Below are 13163 nucleotides of genomic sequence, written 5' to 3'. Positions count from 1 at the left end.
GCTTTTCTCTCCTTCGTAGGTCCATGAGGGGTCCGTCGCTGCCCGGGTGTTGCGGTGGATTCTCTACAAAGCTTCCCCGCAACGTGCTTAAAGAACTCAAAGAACCAAGATCTTCAACATTTTGTTGTCTTTTGGCGGTGTGGTCCTTGCTAGTGAAATTGAACATTCCCAACACTGCATTTATATCTCCTCAACAGTTGAACTGTAAATAATGTTATTAATCGCACATTATCAGGCCCAGTGCCACTGTCCTTTATTAGCTCTAACATGTAGTTACCTTTACATCTAAAGGTGTCTTGAGGGTGAACTCATGAATGACGACCCATCTGTTGATGATCACTGTATAATGTTCATCCAAACTGTACAAATAGTTCACTGCAACATGACAATATCAGCTGCCTTCATTTACCTGAGTCACCTTAGACATCATCACAACAGCTGCCCCCCTGAGAGATTTGGCAGGAGCTGCCACTGGAGCTGGTGGAGCTGTCAGAGTCAGGAAAACAAGAGGTTACAGAACCACAGCCACAGGAGACTGATTCAGCACAGGAACTGGAGACAGCTGCAGCTCAGCTCAGACAGGTTGCTGCAGAACAGGAACAGAGGACTGCTGCAAGGCAGAGCAGGAGGCCGGCAGCTGGAGGTCTGGACGGGGATCAGGAAAGACCGCCGGTCCGGCTCTGGAGCCAGTCTGCTGACCTGCAGACAAGGAAGCAGGAACAGGTGTCGACTGGGCCGCCGACTGATAACTAGGAACTGGTGGACCTGCTGGTGGAGCTAGATAACAAGTCAGAATCAACAAAGTCAATGAATGAAGTTCATCCTCTGGGGACCAAGAATGTCTGTAGAAAATGTCATGTCAGTCCATCCATCCATCCTTTGGTCCAGGTCCAATCCATGTGGACTAAAGTAGTGGAGCGACAGACATTAGCATCCACAGAGCAACACTGCTAGTGTGTCTAAAAAGACAATAAAAGAAGAGACAGTCATGTTGATATGAACATTAGAGAAACACATCATGGAGCTGAAACATGATCCTGCTTCATCATTTGGACTCGTTCACCTCAGCCGACACGTTCAACAGCACACAGGTTTTTGTATTACACTTTCTCACTGTGGGAGGACAGGACGGATTTACATCTTTGGCTCTGGAACTAAACTGGTTGTAACAGGTAAGAATAAAGCTTCATTTTCCTTCAGTTGTTTTATTGAACAAGTGTAAAATGTGTTTTTAATGAGTTTCTGCTGCTTCAGGCTTTACATGTTAGTTTGTTCATAATTAGTAGAGAATTCTTGCAGCCGTGCAGCTATTGTTCCATAAAAAAGGTTCATAACTCCTGAAAAGATGTTTAAATCTCACTGCACAGCTGAAGTTCTTCTTTATTTCTGCAGGAGATCAAACTGATTCATAGAGAAAAAGTTTGATATTGACAATGTTACAAATATACAGTATTTGATCCTCTCAGTAATTCAGCACCATCTCTTGTTTTTATAAAACAACATAATATATGATATTAAACCTCATTGAATATATGTCAGTAAATGTATTTGATGAACATATTATTCTAAATATTTTGTATAGGGTCATAAATAATTAATTATGAATTTGTCAAACTGACCTCATGGCAGTTGTATTTTATTTGATGGTACAAATGTCCTTATGTGTAAAATGAATTAATACACGAAAACAAGTACACTGAACATGACATCACAATATATATAAAATATACTAATTATACTAAAATATGAAATAAAAAAAAAAGATACAGCATGATATACAAGGGTACATGAAAATATGTATGTTCTATGTTAATTAATTTTTAAATAATTCATGTATAATTGTAAATAAATACATTTATAATTTAATGTATGATGAAATAAAAAGATAATATCGTCAAACCGAATTTTGAATACTCAAAAGTAAATGTGTCAGCAGCTCGTAATGGTAAATATTTTGTACAACATACTGTTTTTAATATTTATATTATATGATATTATATTATATTGTATCATGTTATCACATTTAATTTAATCATATGTGAAGTTCCTGTAAAGGATCAATAAATTCTGACCTTTCTTCAAATTACTTTACAAAGCAGTAATTATTCATTTTGAACATATCTGAACATTTGTATATAAATTGTGCATAAATGTAAAAATACTGAAAAACAGTTATGATATTATTGATGAACTGATTTATTTTTCTTTAACGGCCGAACTGAAGTACATGCTGGTAAATCTGTAATATGTTAAACATGTTTTAACCACTTTCAAAAGTATTTTATGTGAACGTAAAAATATGTAGATACCATTTTGATAATTATGTTTTATATCATTAAACCCACAAGGTTCTACCGTCTTCTATATGAAATTACACATTTTTTCACATAAGTCTTATAAAAACATGTATTTGTAATTGTATATCAAGTGTAAATATTCATGAACAACATGAAATTCAAGATGCATTTAGTTTAAATATTTATGATATGTGGTGGATAATGTAAACATTAAAATGTCAGCACGTATTAAACTTGAGGGTAAATATGTCCTTTATTATAATCTGTCTTTTATCATGATACAGATGAAGATTTTCCATTGTATGAAAATATGATGTTATATTATTATTAGTAAGAGTCATAATAATGATGAATGTGCACATTGAAAGAAAGAAGTGCTGAACACATAATGTTGTTTGTCCCCATATAACATATGATGACATGACATGATGAGTGTGTTTGATGTGCAGGTGAATCCAGTCTATGTGTTGAACTTTGTGCTGTATTGATGAGTAGTTTAGTGATCAGAGTCCATGTAGTTTCCAGGATCACACTGAATGCAGTGCAGTGCTGGAAGCTGCTGTTGACTGTGTCAATGTGTGTCTGTGCTGCTTGTTGCTGCTGTCAAGCTTCAAATGAGAAGGTAGTGAAGCCCGTGGTGAGCGTGTACCCAGCAGCATCCAGAGCCCACCTGGAGGGGAGGAGCTCCCTGCTGTGTGTGGCCTCAGCCATGTTTCCTCCTCTGGTCCAGTTATCCTGGAAAAGACAGGAGGAGGATCAGGAGAAGTGGAGCCATGTTAAGGAAGAGCAGCTGGAGCTCAGAGAGTCGGGACGCACCGCCGCCATCTTGCTGGTTGACAGGAACGCTAACTTCACGTATAAATACCGCTGCTCCGTCCAGCACGAGGGGGGCACAGTGGAGGCCCAAACAGAACAAGGTAATGAAGGCTTGGTGACTGTGTTCAGCAGTGATTCAGCTTCATGTGGAGACGCTGTCAAAGAGAGCAGAGGAGCAGAGGACTGACATTTCTTTTGGCCTCTTTTCTGTTTCAGAGGTTCCAGCAGCTGCAGCAGCCTCCTGTCCTCCAGAGAGAGAGCCAGCAGACCTGCCAGCTCTGCAGCAAGCTGACTGTAAGATCACCTGCTGCCTCTCTGCATGGACAGCTCCAATGTTCTGCTGCAGTTAGGGCTGCAGATCAGTCTGTTCACTTTCTGCTCATCATTGAAGGATTTAAACAGACACTCCCTGATTCTGTTAGAGTGTCCAACAGCACAACTAATCCCAATGAGAGAGCTTTCACTCCACACTCTGACAAATAACACGTTTTAGGGACACTATACTACATTTTGTGTAAAAGTTTGTAGAAACTTTGGGGATTTTACCTTAAAGCTCCACTATAGATATTTCTATATGAAGAATGAATCTAATGACTGTGTGTGCAGTGAAAGGTGAAATTAACTCTGTGTGTGTGTGTGTGTGTGTGTGTGTGTGTGTGTGTGTGTGTGTGTCAGTGTCCTTCCAGTCTCAGTGCAGGGTGAAGCTGCTCTGTGTGCTCTACACAGTGCTGATAGTGAAGAGTCTGGTGTACTGCTGTGGACTCTCTCTGCTGAGGATCCTCTGAAACAAGGGACCGTCCACCAACTGCTCACATGCTGACTGACTGTTTTCTGCTCGCCTTTTCTCACCATCAAATCTCATCAGTTCGTCTCATTGATCACTTTGATCAGCAGTCACAAATGTCAATGTTCATGTTTTGTGGTTGGTTGTAAAATGTATCTTTTGATGCACAGGTTAGATTCAGTCACCCTACATATATAAATACATATATACACATATATATCTGCAGTGACTGAGTATAAATTCTGTGCTATAGTGTTATTTTCATCCTCTAGTTTATTTCCACTTTGAATTGTGACTTGTATAATAATAGAACATGAAGCTGAATCATTAGCTGTCTGCTAGATATTTGATTGTTTTAGTATTTTTCTCTTCTTGTCTTTCTTTTTAATACATTATGCAGAGTGTGGCAGCTTTGTTCAATTTTTTCAGTGTAACATTCTCAATAAAGTGAAAAATCACAGTGTGTGTTTTAGAAACAGTCTTGTTTTTATGGATTTCAGTTTGTCTTCAGAGCAAATCATCAGAAACAGAATCAACTTCATGGACCATGTATGTTGACGCCTACAAGTCATTTGACTCTGGTCGTAATTAGCTCTCAATATACTTTTACACAGCAGCAAGAACAAATGTAGAGGAAGATGTGAATATTAGCATACAGCTAAACAAGGACAACAAAGCTAAAGAAAGAGAAGCAAACAGAAACATATAGCTATTATATACAAGTCAGTAGGTGTGGCTGTGCCACCAGGTTCAGTGCTGAGCCCCTTTTATAATTGTGTCAGTGTGGATGTCAAACTCTACGCTGACGACACTGTTGTTTACACACATGAACAAACAGCAGAGCGAGCTGCTTTCAAGCTACAACTACTATAAAATGATCACACAGCAGCTTCATCAGTCGCCTTCAGTTTGAATGTTGGCTGTGTTTATTTCTTATCAGCCAATACAATATCATTTAACTCTCACAGCTTTTACACCAGAATCATTCAGTGTGTTTTCACAGCAGTTACACACCTTCACATGAGTGTTTTAGAGTTTGTAAGTCAGAGAAAAACAGCCGTGAAACTTAAAAACAGGCTTTATGCCACAATCACATGTCACATTTGGAGCTGTGTGAGCGAAGCACAGACAGCTGCACTGATACAAACTGAAGCTAGAAGCTGACTGACAGGAGATCAGTGGCTCAGTGGGGTTAACCAGGTGAACTGTTGGAAACTGACCACTGATTGAGACGGACACACGACTCTGACGGCTCTGACAGCAGCTCTCTGATCAGCTGGAACCTCATTATGAGACCTGAGGTGAACCAACATGGACACTCCACTTCAGCTTCACTAAACAACAAGACGACTTGTTTGTCTCTGTGGTTTGTGTTTCTGTCTGAGTGGTTTGTGTTCTGTCGCTCTGATCGATGAGAACAGATGAACCACATGTTCCTGTAAATGTTACAGTCGAGGAGTCGCTGCTGCAAATCCTCTCGTTGTCATTTAAACACTTTGAGGGAGAAACGTTTGTATTTTTCTGAAATTTTATTTTTTACAGGGGAAATTTATGAGTATGGAAGATTTCAGAAACACCAACAATTAACAGTTGTTTATTTCTTTCACTGCAAAAACTCTGGTGTGACAAAATCTCTTATTATTAATCATGATGTACAAATATTATCATGATAAAAATAAAATAATTTACTACACATTATTATATACATATATATCCACAGTTTTATTAAATTCTGTTTTAGTGGTTATGTACACTGGATGTTTCTTTAGTTTTGAATGTATATCACAAGTTTTTATGTGTCAGCTGTTACATTCACTAAATATTTAAAAACATTGGATTATGATTAATCTATTATCAGTATTATTTATATGACTGTGTGTCTGTCTCCCAGGTGAATAAGACAGATGGAAGCTGAGACAGTGAGTACTGAGCGCTGTAACTGTTGTAACTGTCATTGTGTTGTTCATGTGAAAAAGTGCAGCTAACGGTGAGGAGGCTGCAGAGCAGAAACCCACACAGCCCGTCTGCTGCAGGAAAGGAAGTGCTGGTTGGCTCTCAACAGTTTTTTATGAGTCCTAATAACCACTGAGAACAGATTCATATCTGCTGCTGTACACACTCATCAACTCCTCTCCCTCTCTGGACTGCTTTGTCTTTTCTCTTGTTGTCTGGAAGCCTTTTTTCCACTGAGCCCTCCACCCACACAAAGTTGAACTGAGCCCAGAGACCAACAGTGACCCCCCACCTGGAGCTCACCTCCATGAATATGATGAAGTACTACCTATATTAGTATTTATGTTCCTTTAGCTCTATTCATTCAGAATATCAGACAAACAGCTGCGTCTTTATTTAATGTTTTCTGTAAAAAAAGTTTTTTTTTGTTTTTTTTTTCGGATGAAGCTCCAGTGAAAGTTCAGTGAAGCTCATCACAGACCAACAAAGAAAACTTTTGTTCCTGTCTGTTCATATTTCAGTGTTATTTTTATCAACTAAGTTTTTTTTTTTTTCATGTCAGGCTTTATGTTTCATCTCCTCACAGATTAAACCATCTTTGTTTAATTGTGTCCATTTCATTCCTGCTCAGTCAGTCAGCATTCTTTGGGGGAAACTTTGGGCTGTTTTTTATGTATTTGGTGGATTTTTCTTGCTGCTGTTCAGACGCCCCTCCATCACAAAATCTCCCTGTAGAGTCAAAGTGACAAAGACTTTGTGAGCAGACTCACTGATCACATATCATCTGCTGTCATAAACATGATCTTTACTTCATTCACTCGTCTCTCCTGATTGAAATCTGCTTTAAATGGAATAACAGCGTCAAACCAAAGTAGACAAATGTCAGTGTGTTCCTTTAAGAAGCTGAAGGAACAGTTATGATACATTTCATATCATCTGAAGGGATGTTTGTTCTGTTCTGTGTGTTCTAACTCTGAACACTTGGATCATTTTCACCATGAAACACTGTTGGAAGAATGACAACATGTTGCAGCTGTCTCAGCAGACAACACATGTGTTACATTACATGTGTCTTTACGCTGTTAGATCGCTGTCACACCAATAAATCAGCTCTTCCACCACGGCTGTGTGACACATTTCAAACTAAAGCTGATCACATGCTGGATTTCTGTGTTTGCTGCTGGTGCTGACATTACACATCACAGAGAAACACCACCACCCTGTGGTCAGTCACGGGAAGTGCAGGGACATCCACGTGAAACTGATGACGGTCGCCATGACGACACAATGACGCTCCGCCCTCTTATTTTACTGGTGACAAACCCACAGTGACATCTAGTGGATAAAAAACACACAGCAGTAAATGAGGAGTATTACTGGCATTATTGTTGGTACTACTTCCAAAAATACTTCAAATACTTTTTCTACTGCAACTATATTATGAACTATATTATTACTATATTATTCTGCTGCTGCCTGTTACAGTAGATGGTGTCATATTACTCTGACATGTACTATTCTAACTATAACTATAGAAGTCTAACTAATCACAGCACTGTGTCACTTCACTTGAGACAGTACTGCAGTATTAGTTGAAGTACATCTCTGCTGGTGGGTACTGTGTGTATTTGTACTGCTTGCCTTGTAAATTGGAGTTGAATTGCTCTTCTATAGTTTCTATTTTGATTTGTGTTCTTAATGGACACTTTTGACAGACAGAGACAAATGATGTGGTCCTGCTGATAGTTTCATCACATCAGAAAACACTTCTATGTGTCGTTTTAAAGCTCACTTACAAACCACACATTGTCTCTTTTCATTCTGACCACTTTTTGGACCCGAACTCTGCCTTGTAGTTTCTGTGTTATTTTCATGAAAAGTGTCCGTGTATACTTTGATGATGAAAGAATTTTGTGGAGGCAAGGCTGTGTGGAGTTATAGAGCAATCTTTATTGAAACAGATCTCAAGCCTGCGTCTGAACCAGTGCGGCCTCATCCTAGTATTCGCAGATCGATGGCAATGTTATGCCCAATGCTTTGCCCTGTGCTCTATCAGAAATTCTCTTGAGCCTTCGATCTTTGGAAATCTACAAATACCACCTCCTTACTTTCTCTGCCTGTGCATCCATTCGCCCACACCTACTTACTTATTCTAATTGGTCACTTTGGTGGAGTGAGGGTCCATCTGTCCCAAGGGAGGAAAGAAGGGTTGGTCAACCTCACAGTCCCTATAAAATAACTCATCTTCTGTGTGTTGCTGAACTCTATTGATGTCACCTAAAGTGGACCGGATGGTATCTCTATACTTAGATGTAAATGTATACATTAAGTCAGCTCCAAACCTCTGGCATGAGAGCTGACCTGAGTTCAGACCTGGGTGTGGGACTCTTCCTGTATCTAATCTCTGACACACACCAAATAGCTGATTAGTGGCTTGTGGTGCTCCTGGACATGAAAACCTGTACATTGTCACATTCCCACACCTGTCTAAACAGAAGCATCCTGTCCTGTCACAATTGAATCATAGCTCAGGATGTGTAAGCAAGACACAGACACTACAGCCTGAATACCACCTGTTTCACAGGAAACAGGACGGTTATTACAGGCAGCAGACATGTTGAAATGTTCCATTTGAAGGAGTCTTGGCTTTGAATCTTTCCCTCAGTGAAACATCCTGTAGCTTTAATGAAGAGAATGAACAACAGGAGACACAATAAAGATGTGACACTGTGTGTGGAAAAGGTTTGATGTGTCATAGAAATGAAATGATTCAGTGAAATGACAGAAATGTAAGGGGACGTTTAAGGCTTCAAATCACAGTGGAGGAGTTTTGTTGATTTGTCCTTTTGTCTTTTCATCACAGCTGTTCAACAACAGATAACAGTCTGTGCTACTAAATTCACCACCAACCTGAATGTGTTGCTGCTCACAAGAATGTGGGTTTCTATTTCTATCACACGGCAGCTTCAGCCGAGCCGTCGATCGGCAGCGGCGGCCTTATCTGTGAGCCGCAGGGGCTGATAGGAGCTCTGAGGACCTGTTAGAAACCACGTGGCCCTCGTCTGATCTGGCAGCTCGTCCTGGTTTGGCCTCAGCTGCGTCAGAGCGCCACTTCTCCCCAGGTTCACCAGAGGAAACACCACTGCACAAAATGCTTTTCCTCCCAGCTGCTGCTCTGTGCTGTCTGTGTTCAGGTGAGTGTTTCCAGCCAATCAGGAGCCAACAAAGTCCACCTGGAACAAACACTGTCACACTGACCTTCATCTATCTGTCTGCTTCTCTACAGCGCTGGTTGCCATGGCAGCGCAGCTGAGTCAGGACGATTTAACATTGACCAGGAGAGTTGATGGAGACGTCTCCTTCAGCTGTCGAGGAACTGACCAGTGTAACAACATCTATGTATACTGGTACCAGAAGAAAGACACAGAAACATTCACAAGGATTCTTCGTATTAAAAGGAATAGTGATGAAATATATAAAGGGTACAATCATCCTCAGAAAGAGGATTTCTCAGCTGTGTATAATCATAACGGCTGTGAGTTGAAGATCAAGAAAGTTAAAGTCCTTCATTCAGCCACCTACTACTGCTCCTGTTATAAAGATGATCCCCACAGTGAGAAATGATGCGAGCAGCCTGAACAAAAACCAACAGATGAACAGATGTCAAACAGTGTTTGTGACAGGAAGAGAGCAGTAAACCACAGCCCAGGTTCACATGTTTCACCTCCATCTCAGCCACAGTCACAAACACACTGAACTGAGGGATTTATTTCATATTCTATTTATTTATATTTTGATCAGATATTCCAGCAGGTTTATTGTTGTTTCACACAGAGAGGAAAAAGGAGAGAAACACAATGAGAAAAAAAAACAGAACAGAAAGCATTCAGAATCCTGTCAAACTGAAAGAATGGCAGGATTCAGAGGAACAATGGTCCAGAGAGAGTCAGAGAAAACTTCTTTATCAAAGCTCCAGAAGATCATTTGTAACCTGCGTCATAGCAACAATATTTACACATTTGTATTTTGTGTGATTTGCCAACACAACTGTGTTAATACAAATTCCAGGCTTCTGTAACAATTTGTTAGATCTAATGAAACGTTACGTTTTAACTACAAACTAAACTCTCAGGACGATTGGCTTCTATTTCTATCACACGGCAGCTTCAGCCGAGCCGTCTATCGGCAGCGGCGGCCTTATCTGTGAGCCGCAGGGGCTGATGGGAGCTCTGAGGACCTGTTAGAAACCACGTGGCCCTCGTCTGATCTGGCAGCTCGTCCTGGTTTGGCCTCAGCTGCGTCAGAGCGCCACTTCTCCCCAGGTTCACCAGAGGAAACACCACTGCACAAAATGCTTTTCCTCCCAGCTGCTGCTCTGTGCTGTCTGTGTTCAGGTGAGTGTTTCCAGCCAATCAGGAGCCAACAAAGTCCACCTGGAACAAACACTGTCACACTGACCTTCATCTATCTGTCTGCTTCTCTACAGCGCTGGTTGCTATGGCAGAACAGCTGATTCAGGAGGATTTAACATTGACCAGGAGAGTTAATGGAGACGTCTCCTTCAGCTGTCGAGGAACTGACCAGTGTGATGACAACTATGTATACTGGTACCAGAAGAAAGACACAGAAACATTCTCAAGGATTCTACGTATTGACAAGAGCAGATGTAAAATAGGTGGCAGGTACAATCATCCTCAGAAAAATGATTTCTCAGCTGTTAATAATCAGAACGGCTGTGAGTTGAAGATCCAGAACGTTACACTCCTTCATTCAGCCACCTACTACTGCTCCTGTTGGAAGAGAGATCCCCACAGTGAGAAATGATGCGAGCAGCCTGAACAAAAACCAACAGATGAACAGACGTCAAACAGTGTTTGTGACAGGAAGAGAGCAGTAAACCACAGCCCAGGTTCACATGTTTCACCTCCATCTCAGCCACAGTCACAAACACACTGAACTGGGCGATTTATTTCACATTCTATTTATTTATATTTTCATCAGATATTCCAGCAGGTTTATTGTTGTTTCACACAGAGAGGAAAAAGTAGACAAACACAATGAGAAAATTAAAACTGCGAGCAGTGATGATAGGGCCACGTCGGGGCGTGCTGCCGTCCAAACGCGCCGCGGCTGAAGTCCCGTTTCTTGGTCGTTGTTCACGGAGGCGGCAACCGCTTGCATTTGGGACGGTTCACCCCGGGGGTGAACATCAGCCTCTTCTCCCAACGTGTGTTTGTAACGCGGTGGGTTGCCCCTGCCAGTATTAAGCGCATTCAGGTAAAGTCAGAACAACTTCCTGCAATCCACAGACATCCAAATGGACTACAGGTGAATGATTTCTAAAACATTTAGTAATCAGGTACGTTTTGACAACCGATTCTGCACCGTTATGTTGTGTGAAGTTTTACGGCCTTCTTTTTGCCTTTGTCTGGAATTCAGGCATGGACACCTGTGTTTTTGCAGGGAATAGATTGGAAGTGGGACAGAGAAGGGGGGGTTGTGGCTTGCAGTAAACTTCCTCCGCCCTAAATTCGAACCCGGGTCCACTGCGTATGTGGCATGCACTCCAACCACTCGACAACCGGCGCAGCTAAGACACTGCCTTCTGTTGTCACTGTGAAGGCCGGAAGGCAGCGCATCATAGGGGAGGATGGAAGTGGAATGCCACATATTTAGATAGGTAGTGGAGTGCAGCCAGATGTGATTCTCCCTTTCATAATGGGACAGCAGTCAAGTGACCAGGTTTGACCAGCATCCTGCAGTAGCGGTGATTAACCAAAGAACTCACTCAGTTGTTTCAAATCGCAGGGGAAGCCACTTCGTTCATCGCGGAAAAGTTGGGCAAAATCACAACTACACACATCTTGTATGGAATTCAGGCATGGACACCTGTGTTTTTGCAGGGAATAGATTGGAAGTGGGACAGAGAAGGGGGGGTTGTGGCTTGCAGTAAACTTCCTCCGCCCTAAATTCGAACCCGGGTCCACTGCGTATGTGGCATGCACTCCAACCACTCGACAACCGGCGCAGCTAAGACACTGCCTTCTGTTGTCACTGTGAAGGCCGGAAGGCAGCGCATCATAGGGGAGGATGGAAGTGGAATGCCACATATTTAGATAGGTAGTGGAGTGCAGCCAGATGTGATTCTCCCTTTCATAATGGGACAGCAGTCAAGTGACCAGGTTTGACCAGCATCCTGCAGTAGCGGTGATTAACCAAAGAACTCACTCAGTTGTTTCAAATCGCAGGGGAAGCCACTTCGTTCATCGCGGAAAAGTTGGGCAAAATCACAACTACACACATCTTGTATGGAATTCAGGCATGGACACCTGTGTTTTTGCAGGGAATAGATTGGAAGTGGGACAGAGAAGGGGGGGTTGTGGCTTGCAGTAAACTTCCTCCGCCCTAAATTCGAACCTGGGTCCACTGCGTATGTGGCATGCACTCCAACCACTCGACCGCCGGCGCAGCTAAGACACTGACTTCTGTTGTCACCGTGAAGGCCGGAAGGCAGCGCATCATAGGGGAGGATGGGGGTGGAAAGCCACAGATTTAGATAGGTAGTGGAGTGCAGCCAGATGTGATTCTTCCTTTTGTAAAGGGACAGCGGTCAAGTGACCAGGTTTAACCGCATCCTGCACAGTGGCGCCCCCAGAACATTTTCATTGGGGGGGCCAGATGGGGCCAGTGAAAATCTTAGGCACACCAAAATGATCCTTCTTGTGGCAACTCAGATTCAGCTCCAGTCTGTGGCTGCGTATTGCATTCCCCTGGACTCTTTTTCATTAAAGACAATATGCATCCAACACATTTACCTCAAGTTTGAGAAACACACAAACATTTCAGAAAAATACAAAAATCTTGTTGTTTCTTCTTCTGCTTCTTGCGCTGACTTCCCGTCAGACAGCACACCTTTCAGCACATTAGCACCCCTGCAGATGGAGATTTAAATTACAGTTCCCTATTGAGCCAGCACCTTAGTCAGTCAGGGAAATTGGTGGGAGCACTGGGGGGGCCAGTGGTCCCGCAGTAGCTGTGTTTAACCAAAGAACTCACTCAGTTGTTTCAAATCGCAGGGAAAGCCACTTCGTTCATTGCGAAAAAGTTGGGCAAAATCACAACTACACACATCTTGTTGTGTGCCACATTGACAGGGCAGACCCAACACACAAATGGCATTCTTATCAAACTGGCTTATTTAAAAATTGTGTGCTGTGGCTTACTACCGCTGACTTATCAATTATGTGGCTCTAAACATTACCCCCCTGTTATGCCATATTGTTATGTGCAGTTAAGACAAAACTTCCTGCAAA

General features: G+C 42.0%; 1 protein-coding gene across 5 annotated transcripts in view; it reads left to right on the top strand.

The window, feature by feature from the left end:
• Positions 1 to 522: 522 nt before the first annotated feature.
• LOC115572507 (immunoglobulin lambda-like polypeptide 5) overlaps positions 523 to 13163 on the top strand; it is a 66028-nt gene continuing 53387 nt past the window's right edge. The window contains exons 1-4 of one of the 5 annotated variants that reach the window (XM_030402650.1): positions 783 to 1172; positions 2906 to 3214; positions 3330 to 3407; positions 3789 to 4253. In XM_030402650.1, the coding sequence (XP_030258510.1) occupies positions 1019 to 1172; positions 2906 to 3214; positions 3330 to 3407; positions 3789 to 3898 (651 nt within the window). In that variant the 5' untranslated portion in view covers positions 783 to 1018 and the 3' untranslated portion in view covers positions 3899 to 4253. Of the gene's footprint in view, positions 1173 to 2905; positions 3215 to 3329; positions 3408 to 3788; positions 4254 to 13163 lie in introns of those variants that run through there. The other 4 variants (XM_030402655.1, XM_030402649.1, XM_030402654.1 and 1 more) reach the window with 4 other exon arrangements.

The sequence above is a fragment of the Sparus aurata genome, chromosome 21 (assembly GCF_900880675.1).
Source record: "Sparus aurata chromosome 21, fSpaAur1.1, whole genome shotgun sequence".
Lineage (NCBI taxonomy): Eukaryota > Metazoa > Chordata > Actinopteri > Spariformes > Sparidae > Sparus > Sparus aurata.
Note: the sequence above shows the minus strand (reverse complement) of the source record. Positions and strands in the feature narration are given on the sequence as shown.